This window comes from Leuciscus leuciscus (assembly GCF_965113295.1).
Source record: "Leuciscus leuciscus genome assembly, chromosome: 20".
NCBI lineage: Eukaryota > Metazoa > Chordata > Actinopteri > Cypriniformes > Leuciscidae > Leuciscus > Leuciscus leuciscus.
Window position 1 is genome coordinate 9,773,009 of NC_138744.1, and position 16,581 is coordinate 9,789,589.

The window sequence follows — 16,581 nt, forward strand, 5'->3', positions numbered from 1 at the left end:
GCCTGTTTAAGCCACATATTTTTCTTTCGGTCATATTGTTTGTATTGTTTGTACATGTCTATTTTGTTGAATTGTTTTCTTCCGTCTGGAAGCTTGGCCTTGATACATCCTTAAAAGCTTACATGAGAAGATCACAGCTGTGGTTGTTTATATGGAATTGGCATTTCTAGCCAACATAAAGAAAATGATGTTTGGGTCGACTTTGCAGTCGAACACTTAAACATTTAGTTTTTGACATGTAGTGTTTAAACCCCCTGTGCCACTGACAGACTCGAGAGCAGGTCTTTTGTTTGTTGCGTGTGCAGGTGCAGTGTGAAAACAGCCACGTTGGAGGAGTGGTTTGATATAGGAATATCTTTTGTCTGCAGGAGGTTTGTTGATTCTGTTCTTTTGGGTGGAGCATCAGGTCCACATTGTGACGCTGCAGTTTTGGGGAGCAGCTGGGCTCGGGGCAGGAAGATCCGTTAAACAGGCACCTTTTGTGGATCAGCTGTTTCTGTCAGTGCTTTGTCGATCTCCATTGACTCTCCCTCCTCCTTTAACCCAGACCAGAGAGCGGTTTTGACATGCTAATGACATGCCTGCAACGCACAGCCCAGCTGGAGAGCTCTGTGCCTTAGAAGTGGAAAGTGGTGGAGAGAGAGAGAGAGAGAGAGAGAGAGAGAGAGAGAGAGAGAGAGAGAGAGGCACCAGGGTGAAGCGTGCCACAGTCAGGGATTATGGAAATGATCCTGTGTCTTTTTTTAGGCCCTCACACCAACTCTCTGTCAGGCTTGATACTGTACTTGAGCTGAGAGATTGGGTCAGCTTCAAAAGCTGTGATGTATGTATTCAGATCAGATCATAGTGTAACATGAGAAAGCCTTAGACAAAAGCTTTATGTTTTTGTAAATCTTTTCTTCACAACAGGAAACTTGAATGAGATGCTAGAGGTCCTCTTTCTTGATGATTTTTGTTGCTTCATTGACAAGTTACCTTTGCCAGCATACAATATACAGGGTTTAAAAAAAATCGTCATGGGTAGTTGACATAAAAATGTTTAAGCAATGAAAGTGGAGTTTTTTGTTGTTGTTGTTGTTGTTGTTGTTGTTGTTTATAAAACTTTTAAATATGCTGTACTTAAGGCTGCAGTCTGTAACTTTTTTGGGTTAAAAATGATCCAAAATAAATTTTTGAGCAAGTACATAACCAGCCAGTGTTCAAAACGATCTGCTTGCCTTAGCTCGATTCAAAACGGTAAGCTTGTAATAATGTTTTTAATTCCAGTGGTACTGGTGGATTTTTGGGGGAAATTCAAGCTTGTCTTTTTGTCATTACGTCCCATCTGTACACATAGGAGGTGTCTCGGCTAGTAGGCTATATTGCGTGTGAAGGTGTTGGAGGTGGAGATTTATAGCCTTTTCTCACAGCACTTGATATAATTAAACTTTTCAATTTGATGGCGGATGATGTAATGGCGCTTTTCCACTGCATGGTTCGGCTTGGTACGGTTCGACTCGGCGCGGAACGGTTCGGCTCGCTTCGCTTTTCCACTGTGTGGTACGACTCGGCTCGGTACGGCACGGTTCGGTTCGCTTTAGCTCGGTTGCTTTTCCACTGCAGTTAGTACCGCTTCAAAGTGGGTGGGACTGATCGTTATAGTTGCCGTCTCTACTGCCATGACATCATCATATTAAATGCAAATTTTTCATTCCGTGTTTCCCCATCCACTCCTCGGCAACCAACGAGAGGAACGTCTGCACCTCGTCCACTGACCACGATTCAGCCATTTCTTTTTTTTAAGTTTATACAATTTTTTTTTAAGCAAATACTTTTAAAACAGGCGCTACAGCGTTGGCTGTTGTCTACTGGCTATTTAAATCTAGCGGGTTTAGTGTCTCGTGTCGTAAATACAATGACGCTGGTAGTGATGATTCTGTTTGACCAATCAGTGATCTGCAGTGTTTTCACGTCACATTTTAGTATCGGTACGGTACGCTTGGAACCTCAACAGAGGTGGTACCATTTAAAGCGAGCCGAAGCGAGCCGTACCGTACCGTACCATGCAGTGGAAAAGCGCCAAAGCGTGCCGTACCGAACCGAGCCGTACCGTACCATGCAGTGGAAAAGCGCCATAAAATGCTAAAGACTTCGAAGTGGCTACAGAAAAAAAAGAGACTGCAACCGGCCCATGCGAAAACAAGGATAAATATTGGAAGGGCATTAAATGTAGTCACGCAATGCTGATGTTGTTAACATTAACAATTTTAGAACAAAGTATAATTTGCACGGTTTGACGTGATATGATAAGCGATCGTTTAATTTAATCAGCGCGATTTACTGCTGATATGGTCAGAACAAAAGTGGATGTTACTTGTTCAGATGACATTTTCCGGTGAAAATTCTTATGTTGGTCATACTTCCAAAAATCCACACCGGCGCGGTGACTGACAGCCACACATTCTCCTCAAAACACTGGATTCATCCGCGCTGTGCCGTGCCGAGGCACAACCCACGTAAAGTTGATAATTCCATGAATAACTGCAATTGCAGATTTCGAACAGAGATGGCGACAAAGAGAAAAAACTACAGACTGCAGCTTTAATACTTAAACAAAAAACTAAAAAAATTAAGTAAATTATTTATTCAATAATATTAATTAATTAGTTAATTATATAATTACAATGATAATATTTATTATTGTTGTTACTTAATATTTCTTTTAAATATTTAAATATTTTTTGAATATAATTTATAATTATTCTTACTCAAAGGTTATTATTACTATTATTGAATATTTATAAATAATTTAAAAGCTATTATTTATTATTTTTTAATAATAAATATTCATGGTTTTATACGTTAGTAATGTATTGTTATTACTATCAATTTTAACATTTCTATTAATTATTTCAATAAAAAGCATTTCATTTGTATTATTTATTAATTATTAATAATTATTGTTTCTTTTAAAATATATTCATTTATTATTATTGATATTACAGTAATATCATTATAATATCATTCTCATCATCATCATTGATATCATTCTCATTACATTTCTATTAATTATATAAATAATAAAGATATTTAATTTGTGTTTATTCATTATTAATAATATTATTGTTACCAATATAATTTATTATTGTATTGCTATTATTATTAATATTATTATTATTATTATTATTATAGTGTTTCAATTACTGTCAAAAAACATTTGTAGTAAAAAAAAAAAAAAAAACTGCTATAAAGGTGATTAAAAATTATGGCCAATATAGCATCCAAAATAAACTCTCTCCCGTATATATATACAATGTAAAATATTGACTCGAAAAATATTAAACAAAAAAATTTGGACAAGTTATTTGTCAGATACCCAATTATTAAAGAAGGTGAGGGCTGAATTGCTCACTTTTATTTGGTCAAATATGGGACTGTTATTGGCAAAGTGGTCATTTGCAAGAACACAGCAGGCAGATTGGCACCTAACTACACTGAATAAACGCTTCTGTCCAATGTGAATGCAAGCTTCCAAAAGGCATTTGTGCTTTGTGCAGTTGTATGATAAATGCATTCAATATGCATGGTAGGAGGATTTGAACACATCTTCACAGCGCATAAGATGTGTGCTGAAAAGACAGAAAGTTGCATGAAGCAAAGTAGAATGTTAGCTGGTATTGTTGGTTTTTCCCCATGTAAACGAACAAGTTCAAAACGTGACTTTGTTCAAAAACGTATATTATTTGATTCGAATACCTTCATGTCATTTTTACACATTTCTCTGAGTACAGCAAGCTCAGTCTGCCTGCACGTCGATTGGCTGCAGACATCCTCACCCTTCCCATGGTTCTCCACAGCAATCTGTCAGTCCCGTGTGACGGTGACATCTGCGTATGGGCGACTGGAGGATTAACACTTGACAAAAGGGCAGCCTGCAACCTCCACCACGACGTGCATGCTTGATCCTTTTTGTAGTTCGTTTGAAACACACAAGCTTACATCTCGGATGTATTTGCACAGTATGGGATTTGAAACTAAATTTGTGTTTTTAGGCTTTTAACCTTTTGCTTACATGGAATTGTCTGATGCAACTATAATCCATTCCTTCTGGTTACTACATCTGTGACGATAAAAAAAGAAACAGCAATACACAATGCTTCAAACAGGCCTATGTATTGAAGCAATGAATTGTCTTCCAATACATATTGAGAGAGTTTAAAAAGCAAATTTGTGGCATCTCCATTGTTAGTTTTTTTTGACAAAATCCCTCTACAATGCTAGATTTCTACTATGTATTTAAATCATGCAAAGGTGCAGTGTGCTTCAGAGATTTGTAGGTCGTTTTCCCTCGCTGTTTTGACTCCATGGATGAGGACACAGTCTTTTGGACGGTACCTGGGCGACAGGTGGCGAATCAGCAGTGCTTCCCTCCTCATAACGTGTGTGTGTGTGTGTGTGTGTGTGTTAACAGCGAGGCAGATTAGAACACAAATTTAGCCCAGAATTTTTACATTTCTGATTAATTTATGAAGAAAATGTGGTATATGGATCTTTATGGTTAATCAATAAATGGAATTATTTTTCAGAGCAATAATTTTTATATTTCCCTTGTTGAAACGAATGGCAATCATGCAGCTCAAACGGTGCTTGCAACCCCAAAGGTTTGATTCCAAGGGAATGCATGTGCTATACCTTAAGAACTTTTTTTTTTAAACTGTAGCTTAACATCCTCATAATTTATACTAATGTAGTTTATTACTTTCTGTAGCTATATTGTAGTACTTCAATATTGTGTACTACAATATAGCTACAAAAAGTAGTAAACTACATTGATTCATTTATTTATCCATCATGAAAACAATAAGGATATCAATTAGGGTGACATCGATTGAGTATGATTTTTTAAAAGAAATTATTACTTTTATTCAGCAAAGATGCATTAAATTAACAATATAACAATAACAGGGCAGAAAACACAGGCAAACAGGAAAATCCAGGAAACAAGGCAGAAAGTCATAGAACCATTACACTAGTGATGGGTCATCCATAAATGTGTTCATTGTGTCTGTCACGTGACAACTGAACGAAAGACTCGGAAGGTAAAGTAATTATTTATGTTCCCTGTAAATTATCTTTGGATGCATTATAATGATTTCTTAATGCAGAATATGATCAAGATTACATAGGTGGATGTGTTCCCATCACTACATTACACGGTACCATACAGAAAGAGTGCTCAGAAATGTAGTGGTGACACAAACAAGACTTCACAAAGAAAGAGTGAAAACACAGGGCTTATATAGGCAGGGCTTTTACAAGCTAATGACACACAGCTGAACCTAATCACAACATAATGAGTCCAGGCAATGGATTATGGGTATTGAAGTTCATAATGAGATAACCCAGGGCTGCATTCGAAATCGAATACTTCCCTACTATATAGTAGGCAAAAAATAGTATGTTACAAAAGAAGAACTCACAGTACTCATAAAAGAGTAGGCAAAAGTATGACCTACTTCTTCCAGCGAGATTCTGAAGTGTGCATACGATGGACCCTTTAACATCCCATGAGGCCACGGGAGAGGATTCATGAATGGCAGTGAAGCGATGTAACTGACGCTGGTAGATCACATGATAATGACACCATGGTGAATGTAGTACCTCCAGATTACATTCATACTACACACATTCATATTATATAGAACATACTTTTTTAGTGGTCGTGAAGTAATTGCTTATTCAAAATAAGTACTCAAGAGAGTATGCGTTTTCGGACATAGCCCAGGAGTCCTCTGGTGGAGATTATGAGCACTCCAGCTGGTGGATGTGACAATAAGAGACTTCAAAATCATTAAAGAAAATATTAACAACCCAAAATTTGATCTGCTCTGTATAAAGTTGTATGTAAGTGATAATGACTGTCTGCCATTTTATTGCACAGCTACTCAGAAAAAGTTGAATTTGTGGACATGAAATATTAAGTTGAAATTATTTAGCATTTATTGTACCTATTATCCAACAGCTGCCGATATAGAAAACGTGTATTTTATAATGAATAAAACAATTGGCCTAGCAAGACGGACACTGCTACAATATTACAGTAATATTAATACTGAAGTTCTCTGACGTTTTGATTTAACTGGATGAACGGTGGACATGGGTGAACAGTGCAATAACCCAGCACTGAATGAAGCCATTTACCAATCAATGTATTTCAGAAAGTCATGTACTAATACTATTTGGGCTAGATAACTGAAGTGAACTAACAGTGCTATATGTGCCTTAAGCAACAAAACGAGTCTTAACACAATATAGGGAGTTTTTGTTACAAAATTGTGTAATGATTGAAATGTATGAGTATTATGAAGTGCTTGTGAAATACTGTGGGTATCCTTAGACTGCCTTTGTCATGCTGTCTACTCTTCAGGAAGGGATTGTACTGTTTGTTCATATGTACATAACAAAATGATTAGATAAGAGACCGGGTGACAAAGAGTCTCTTGTCCACAAATTTAACATCTGACTTGTGAATGGTGTGTGTTCTAGGTTTGCCGGCGCAGGATCACATGCTAGATGTTTCACCAAATCTGGATTTCATACATGACATTCATTAGACCGAGAGCAATGTTCAGTCATTGCAGTGTATACTAAACAGTGCTTCACCTTAAAACTGGTTTAAAGACCAGTATGCATCCTTGAAGATGCTTGACTTTGTTCCACAAGTCGAATCTCATTCGCTCAACACGAACACACAGTAGATTTCAGAATATACATGTGCAGCCCTTTGTTTAAACAGTGATCCAGGATTTGCTTCTTGTAGCTGTTTATGCTAAATACATAAGCAGGGTGCACTTACACTAAGAAAAAAAAAAGTGTGTTTTCACTTAATTGCACAATCCTTTAATTTCCAGACCTCCCCTAACATAACCACTATATGGTGAAGTGTGGTCTATGTCAGCACACTTTTGTCTGTAATAACACAGGTGTACAGGCACTGCTCAATAATATCTCAAAAAGGAGAACAGAATAATACTGGTTTATTACAATGATTTAGGGATACAGTGTTTGTTTGGTTAAAAGGGAGATTATTCCTTCAGCACAATACTCTCTCTCTCTCTCTCTCTCTCTCTCTCTCTCTCTCTCTCTCTCTCTCTCTCTCTCTCTCTCTCTCTCCCTCTCTCTCATTTCACCCACCTTCATAATCAAATTAGGGCTCATTCCAGCCAGAGGACTCTCGTCGTGCACAGGCGCACAGTCGACTACGCCCTCCAACTGCATTTGTTTTCCTGGTAAATTGTGGCTTTTACTGAGAGGATGTTGTGGGTGGATTCTGAGCTCACAGGCCTGTAAAAGTGGATATTAGATTGTCTTCGTTCTGTCATGCCAGGAAGACACCCGTTTATCTGCTTTCAAATGCAAAATAGATGTCATCATCATAGTAACTTGTATGCATTACACACTGTTTCCAAAAAATAAATAAATGGGGGTTCCTTGGCATGACTGTACAACTTAAAGGTGCATTCAGTAATTTTTCCCCCTATAAAAAAGTTTACATGAAATTAATAGTGCTTTAGAGTATTATTTTTGAACCAATCTGAAACACATAGCATTTTAAGCTTAACAGTTTGAGATCAAAGATATTAAATTTACAATTTAGATACAAAACAACTTTACATAAATGTCGTTGCATAAATACTCTTATTTTTTATTAATAAGCAGGTAAAATTTTACATAAAGGTTTAATTTGTTAACATTAATTAACTACATTAGTTAACAAGAATTAACAATGAACTATACTTCTACAACATGTATTTATATTATTTAATGTTAATAATACATTTTAAAAGTTGCATCTGTTAACATAATGCACTGAAAACTAACATGAACATGAACATTTTAATGAACTTTAACAACGGTTAATAAATGCTGTAAAAATATTTTGTTCATTGTTAGTTCACATTAACTCATTATGCATTATGAAAAGTTATTTTTATTTATTTATACAACAATAGACGAGTCATATTTTATTTAATAGTAGTACGAATAAATATAATATAATACATTTTGTTTTCCATCATTGTATAAATAAATAAGAAAATATATAGAAATACATAATAAAAAACATAATAAAAAACATAGGATGCATTATACTTTATTTATTAATAATAAATAATAGAATTATAATAAAATAATGCATCTTATGTTTTCTGTTGTTGTAGCATAAAGATAATTTACTATAAAAAGAATCATTAAAATCATCTGCATATAATAAAAACAACCAGTATCTGTAGCATCTGAATTTTTTTTATTTATTTTTTTTTTTTTATATATAATGGCTTTGGAAAATGAAAACTTTGCATACTCCACCCACATCAGCAGGTCTCATGTCCAACATGACTGCCATTTCTCTGAGCGATGCATAAACCAATGATTGAGTGCATTTAAAATACTTTTTAAGTATCACACAATATCATATTGAAGCCACGCTTTTTAAATATTTGCCCATTAGATGCACTTGATGTGATCTTACATAATGCTGACAGCTCTACATGTGAGTCTCATTCAGAGCGATGGAGCTCAGCAAACACAAATGCAGTTTGTTCTGGCATAATTACCTTCAACGCTTATGTAAGTCCTGTGCAACACACCTTAGGAGCCGGTACAGGCTAAACCATGCAGGGACAGTGCACTATAATTAGATAAATAATAATAAAACCTAAACCCAGCTGTCGCCAGGAGAGACACATCTCAGCTATTGACTGAAATGTTATATAAAGGATTGGATGAATTACTGTAGCCTATATAGTCTCTGAATAATTCACTTTTGGAAGAAAGCACCAGTGATATATTCAGTCATAATCATGGATGACTCATTTTCAGATGCTAATCATTATTTGATTATTAATTTCTGAGTTGGAGGGAAGAGGGAATGTGCACGGCTGTCATGTTTCACAACCACATATCATTTATAATGAGATACCTGGCAAAACTAATCATCTTTGCTGTGTTCGGTCTTTTTTCCCTTAATCGAGTTCTCATCTAAGTGTTGCTGTTTACAATTGGAATAGAAGAAACCTTTAACCAAACATGTTTAAAAACATGTTGTTATGACTCAGCACACGTTTCATGTAACCTTTAATCTTAAACTGTCAATAAGCATCAATCTTCTCCAGTTTATGTAAGACTATGAATTGCACGGCATCTCTAATGTTTCTCATGCCGTCATCTGGCGCCATCTAGTGGCTACAAATATATGGAGTCCTGTATGGTCATTTTATTGTGATAACATCTAAAGTTTAGCTTTTTATGTTTCTCAGATAACATGGATTTTTTTTTTTTTTTTTTTTTTTTTTTTTTGTAAAATGAATAAAACAGCAGATTTCGTCTGAAAAACGATACAATATAACCAATATAGCCTACCAATATCTTATTCAATATTGATCCTCCAACTCCTACGTGGCGTCTAGTATCCATAGATATTAGTTTAAAGAAACAATTATTTATTTGTTTTGGGACTGTGTTTAGGATTTTGAAATTAGACCCTTCCTCTCATTTTAAATTTATAATTAATTTATTACTTTTTTAAAGATAATTCCTTTCTTTTTTTATTTTCAAGATATTGATATACATTTAAATTCCTTAGGGAATTCTAAAAATTCTGAAACGTAGAAGGAAGTACAAACCAACCAGTAGAGGTGGAATGTGAGCCCACACCTGCATTTAGACAAGTTTCATTCAGGGAATGTAACAGTAAATTGAGCAAGTTTATGTAAACACGTTTTAAAAATGTAATTGATACAGAAAGTATGCGATAAAATATCACAATACATATATATATATATATATATATATATATATATATATATATATATATATATATATATATATATATATATATATATATATCATAACGCGTTAATTCTTACGTTATAACCCTCATTCTAGCCATGCTGCGAGAGCGGCAAAGCTAGAGTTAAAAACTCGGTATCTGATGTCTCGCACCACGTGTTGTTTTGGCGCTTCACCGCGCGCGCATTTCGCTGACACCCGAAACAAACGTGTCGTGAAGATGGCTCGTTTTTATTGAATCGGTTGACGTTTTTAATCTACGGTTTTTATTCATTTGAACGGCAGGATTTCAGGTACAGTTAAACGTTCATTTTATTTTCCATTTCTGCTTTCATTGCAGTGCACCTAGAGAGTCACTTGTACCAACATGGAAGTTCACTGCAATGTTATGTAATGTATTAGGGTCCTCTAACAGGTTTCAATTCTGAGCCTATTAAAATACACTCCGAAAAAGGCTATATTATGCTATACTAGCATATAGACTCATTAGTGAATGGGGCTTTGGCGTATTTTGATTTTGTTTACAAGGTCAGCGTGGTTTACATTTTGTCCTCTGAACATTATTAAGTGCGTGGATGTTGCAGAATTTGGCATGGTCATTATAAATGTAAATATATTTATGTTAATATTTAAATGTTGTATAAATATACTTTTTTTATTTGGTCTGTCAATACAATTAATGATTTAATTGCTTGTGTCAGTGTCACATACATAGAGTCAAGACAGGTAACGTACACCAACGTTAGCTGTTAAGTCCCACAAAAATATTAAAATGTAAAACAATAAAATAGATTTTAGTTCATAAATTCACCTGTTCATCATAGAAGATGTGTATTCAAGGCATTTTTAGGGCCCGAGCACCGATGGTGAGAGGAGTTTATTATTATGAATTGCATTTCTGTGTGTTTTTGGTTAACTCTACAGTTCCAGTAAAAAGAAAAGTTATGTTATTGATGCACTTACATTTGTTATTCTGCTTGTGGCTGATTGTTAGATTGTATTGCATCATTGTTGGAATAAACATCACTGTATTTCTTCCACTGACAGAAGCTGTTGAGTAATGAAGTACATACTGGTGACCGGTGGTGTGATATCTGGCATTGGTAAAGGGATCATAGCCAGCAGTGTGGGCACTATACTCAAATCATGTGGCCTGCATGTCACTGCTATCAAAATCGACCCCTACATCAACATCGATGCAGGCACTTTCTCTCCCTATGAACATGGTAAGTGCAAACTACTTGAAAAGAGATTCACCTCATTTAGATTTTTTTTTTTTTTGTTGATGATACAGAAATATGAACTGCTACATGAGATGTTTGCTTTGGAACATCGGTTTATAGCTTCCAGCACATATAGAGCATAAATTACTGATGGCTTTGACAGCTGTCTTTTAAATATCTATGTCCACATGTCACATTCAATCTCTCTGACACTGTTTACCAGGTGAGGTGTTTGTACTAGATGATGGCGGTGAGGTCGACTTGGATTTAGGGAATTACGAACGTTTTCTGGACATTCGGCTAACCAAGGATAACAATCTGACGACGGGGAAGATCTATCTGTCTGTTATAACCAAGGAGAGGAGAGGGGATTACTTGGGCAAAACTGTACAAGGTGAGTTACACAACAGTCATGAGGATGTTTGGAACATAAATATAAAATATTTATACAAGGAAACAGGATTTTATTTCTTATCTGTGTTTGAGATGTACAAATATTCTTCATTTTTATTTGAATACCATTCCGAAGTTTAGCATTGGTAAGATTTTTTAAATGTTTTTGAAAAGATGTATCTTTATGCTTAACATTTTTTTTTATTTGTGTATATTTTAAAATATTCCTGTGATGTCAAAGCTGAATTTTCAGGATCATTACTCCAGTCTTCAGTGTCACATGATCCTTCAGAAATCATTGTAATATGCTGATTTGGTGCTTAAGAAACATTTCTTATTAACAGTATTGAAAATATTTTTGTGGAAACTGCTATACATTTTTTCAGGATTCTTTTCTAACATTATAAATGTCTTTACTGTCAATCAAATTTTAATCAATTTATTGCATCCTTGAGAAATAAAAGTATTCATTTCTTTATAAAAAAATTCTTACCCCGAACTTTGGAACGGTAGTGTATATATCAATATACAACAATTGATTTTCTCCTGAATAATTTGCTTCATAACAGATGTACTGTGATGTTTACTGTATCGTGAAGTATTTGACGGCACCAGCCTTAGTTTGCATATCCTCCTCTGATTGTATTACAAAAGTTTAAACAAACATTGCTCACAATACCTGCTTCTTTGGAGATAACAATGGCATATTATGGTGTCACTAAGATGAATGTGAATAATTTTTTACAGTGGTACCACACATTACCGATGCTATACAGGAATGGGTCATGCGGCAGGCTAAGGTCTCGGTGGACGATGACGGTATTGAACCAGAAGTCTGTGTTATTGAGGTATATCCATCTGTTTTATGCTGTACATTGAGAGGAAACAGTTAAAATTGTTGCTACTAAGGACAGTGCCACAGTTATTACATGTAAAAGAAAAATCTGAATACATGAAGAAGAGTGTTCTATACAAAAAAGTAAATTTTTAAGTCCCCTGTATTGTACTACTACTTAGTTAGGTAGGTTAGCTGGAATGTTACATATCTACAAGCTTTATGAAAAAAATTCCACCACTGTTAAAATTAATAAATACAATTTTAATATAATATACATTTTTAGCATAAATGTATTCACTTTTTTCCACAGCTTGGAGGTACAGTTGGAGATATTGAGAGTATGCCTTTTATTGAAGCTTTTAGACAGTTTCAGTTTAAAGTGAAACGGGAGAACTTTTGTAACATCCATGTCAGTCTGGTTCCTCAGGTAGGAAACAAGCTTACTTTTTTATATTTAAACCTTTGTGGTTAACAAGTAGTTTATTTGAGTTTAAAAAAAAAAAAAAAACTACTGTGGTATTTGGATGTATTTTCAGCCTAATTCAACTGGAGAACAGAAGACCAAACCCACACAGAACAGTGTCCGAGAGCTTCGTGGACTTGGCCTGTCACCTGATCTGGTCAGTCTTTACTCTTTATATGTTGTAAAGAGCCAATCCATGTCAAGTCACTCTAGTTCTGAGATTTTTTTGTTTTGTTTCAGATTGTTTGTCGTTGCTCAACTCCATTGGACACTGCTGTCAAAGAGAAAATCTCCATGTTTTGCCATGTGGAACCTGAACAGGTGATCTGTGTACATGACGTGTCCTCCATCTACAGAGTACCTTTACTCCTGGAGGATCAGGGCATTGTTGACTACCTCTGCCACAGGCTGGACTTGCCCATTGTGATGAGACCTAGAAAAATGCTCACAAAGTGGAAGGAGATGTCAGACAGGTTTGTACTGTTTGCATCCACCTAACAGTCCCAAAAAACTGCAATCTTCTGACAATTCCAAGGTTGTTGCAGCTGTTTTGAGCAACCTGTGTTTTTGCTCCCTAGGTCTGACCGACTCCTGGAGCAAACCTCCATTGCTTTAGTTGGCAAGTACACCAAACTATCAGATTCTTATGCCTCTGTTATTAAAGCACTGGAGCACTCTGCCCTCGCCATCAACTATAAGCTAGAGGTCAAGGTAAGAAATGACAGCAACTAGTAGAAATATCCTGTGCTGCTCCATTTGAGTGTGTCCTAATGAATTTTATTTCATTCATGTTAATAATTGGCAGAAAAAGATTACATTTGCTTACATTAAACATCTTACATATATTTGTTTGAGTATGTAAGTTTAATACTTGAAAATGGTACCTCATATCAGTACATAGATTCAGCAGACCTGGAGCCGGCAGCGTTGCAGGAGGAGCCGGTTAAATACCATGAGGCCTGGCAGAAGCTCTGCAGTGCTGAGTGAGTGTGTTCCCAAAATACACTTGACAAATCGCTAGAAAATGATGCAACTAACAACATATACTACTGTTCCAAAGTCTGAGGTCGGTTTTTAAATGTTTTTTAAATAAGTTTCTTATGCTCACCAAGGCTGCTTTTATTTGATAAAAAATACAGTAGTCAAGTCAAGTCACCTTCATTTATATAGTGCTTTTAACGATATAGATTGTTTCAAAGCAGCTTTACAGTGATAATAGGAAATTAAAGTAACAGATTGTTTTGAAAGGTTATCATCTCCACGTAAACTTAAAAAATGTGAATATGTGAAAACGCAGACGGCGTGCATGTGGGTATTACATGTTTAGTCTATAGGTATGCGCATTTGAATATATATGTGCGCAGGCGTGTAGTCTTTCTTTACAAATTGACCTCAACAAATTACTTGTCTGGCCTTAAAAATTCCTAATACAGAATTTTTTAATATTACTACAATTTAAAATAATATACATATCATGTATTTTAAAATGTAATTGATTCATGTGATGGCAAAGCCATTACTCCAGTCTTCAGTGTTACATTATCCTTCAGAAATCATTATAATATGCTGATTTGCTGCTCAAGAAACATTTCTTATTATCAATGTTGACAACAGTTGTGCTGCATATTATTTTTGTGGAAATATGGATACATTTTTTCCCAGGATCTTTGATAAATAGAAAGTTCAAAAGAACAGCATTTATTTGAAATATAAATCTTTTGTAACATTATAAGTGTCCTTTCTGCCACGTTTTATTGATTTAATGCATCATTGCTGAATAAAAGTATTCATTTCTTTAAAAAAACTCTTACCTACCTCAAACTTGTAAGTTCCATTCCGCTGATGTCATTTCAAATATATATTATGGGCTCTTGGACAATGTTAACCAATTATCCAAAAGCTGTTTAGGCTTTGTTTTAAGCAAACTCTCACAATTCAATAAATACTTTATGAATAAAATCAGGTCCTGCTTTTACTACTTGTATTTTCATTACGTCACATTATGGAAATAAAATAGTTTACATACTGCTTTTCACTTTGATTTTAAATGTTGGTGTAATCTGTGAGAATACACTTATATGTAATAATCAGACTTTGTTAAGGTTGTTAGTTTGAATATTTATTTATTGAATGTATATTTGACTATTTCATTGTGCTGTTAGTGGGGTTCTTGTTCCTGGAGGCTTTGGTGTGCGAGGCACGGAGGGAAAAATCCAAGCCATTAACTGGGCAAGGAAACAGAAAAAGCCATTTTTAGGTAACAAATTATGTTCAGAAAGCTAGTGGTTCAGTGCTAGTGACAAAATATGATATAATCACAGCAGTCCTGTGGTTAAATTTGAAATCAACCCTGTTCTGCAGGTGTTTGTTTGGGCATGCAGCTGGCAGTGTGTGAATTTGCTCGTAATGTACTCGGCTGGGAAGGTAACAACACCCATACTAGATTTTCTGACATGTCTATTAAAGCAAACATTGCATATGCTTTTAAATGAATGTGTTTACATTTTTTAATTTAACTGTTTTTTTCTTATCAGATGCCAATTCTACAGAATTTGATCCTGAAACAAAACATCCAGTGGTAGGTGTTATTTTGGTTAAACAAATGAGAATTTCTGCATAATGATTCCTTTTTTTGCATGGTGTGTTGAGATCCTTTTTTTAACCCAGGTGATTGAAATGCCTGAGCACAATCCTGGGCAGATGGGAGGAACCATGAGGTTAGGAAAAAGGCGTACCTTATTCAAAAACACCTCCAGCGTTCTCCGTAAGTTGTGATCTTTTGTGCCATTGTAAAATGTGAAGGTCACATATCACAAAAATAGAAACTGATACTGTTTTAAATATGCATGTTTACGAATTATGAATTTTGTTGTAGGAAAGCTGTACGGAGATGCTGAATATGTGGACGAAAGGCATCGGCATCGCTTTGAGGTTCGCAATAGTAATAATTGCAAAAATTATTAATCATTAATCCCATTAGCTCAGTCTGTTCCTTTTGCATTTTTCCAGGTGAATCCAGAACTGAAGCACCACTTTGAGGATAGAGGCTTTCGATTTGTGGGTCAGGACCTGGAGGGGGAGCGGATGGAGATCATTGAACTTGAAGGTCAGTGCATGTCCAGTATCTGAACCTATGTATGGAGAAGTTGTCAGTCAGTATTCGCTTCAGCTCGTTTCTTGTGTCACTGCAGATCAAACTTATTTTGTCGGAGTGCAGTACCACCCAGAATTCACTTCTCGCCCTATTAAACCCTCGCCTCCTTATTTTGGCCTTTTACTGGCAGCATCTGGGAAACTACAGAACTACCTACAGAAAGGATGCCGGCTCTCACCACGGTTTGTTCCCTAGTAAATTCTCTCATATCAGCTTAACTATTTAAAGTGGAGACAACTAGCATATAGATTGTCTCATTATCTTGTTTTCTCTTTTCTCTCTATCTCTCAGAGACGCATACAGTGACCGAAGTGGCAGTAGTTCACCAGACTCTGAGATATCTGAAATCAAATTTCCATCACTCTCTTAAAGGGAATATCCACATAATCGTAAAAAGCATAATTATATATTACATGAAATGATGAACTTCAATAAATGAATAAAAAAGGCTTGTGTCATTTTTAAGTGGTATGTGTACAGTGATATACTTACAGTGAAATCATATGGGGCAAGACCAGAAGAAATATACACCAGAAGAATAGTACACAGCTTTAAAAGTATATTCATCAGAATTAAACATTGTGTCAATGTTTACAAAGAGAAAACCAGTTACATTAATCTACCTTAAACGGTAATCCCACATCTGGAATTTTTTTGTTAATTTACAGATCCAAAAAAACAA

At 35.4% G+C, this 16,581-nt stretch overlaps 1 protein-coding gene across 1 annotated transcript; it reads left to right on the forward strand.

Annotated features, from left to right (window-relative positions):
* Positions 1-9,967: 9,967 nt before the first annotated feature.
* On the forward strand, positions 9,968-16,535 carry ctps1b (CTP synthase 1b). Its single transcript, XM_082149551.1, has 17 exons — positions 9,968-10,121; positions 10,876-11,054; positions 11,275-11,445; positions 12,192-12,292; positions 12,593-12,709; positions 12,819-12,902; positions 12,986-13,218; positions 13,324-13,456; positions 13,640-13,728; positions 14,908-15,002; positions 15,107-15,169; positions 15,280-15,323; positions 15,413-15,509; positions 15,621-15,676; positions 15,755-15,851; positions 15,937-16,081; positions 16,191-16,535. The coding sequence occupies exons 2-17, from the start codon at positions 10,889-10,891 to the stop codon at positions 16,267-16,269; spliced, it is 1,770 nt and encodes a 589-aa protein (XP_082005677.1). The 5' UTR covers positions 9,968-10,121; positions 10,876-10,888; the 3' UTR covers positions 16,270-16,535.
* Positions 16,536-16,581: the final 46 nt, after the last annotated feature.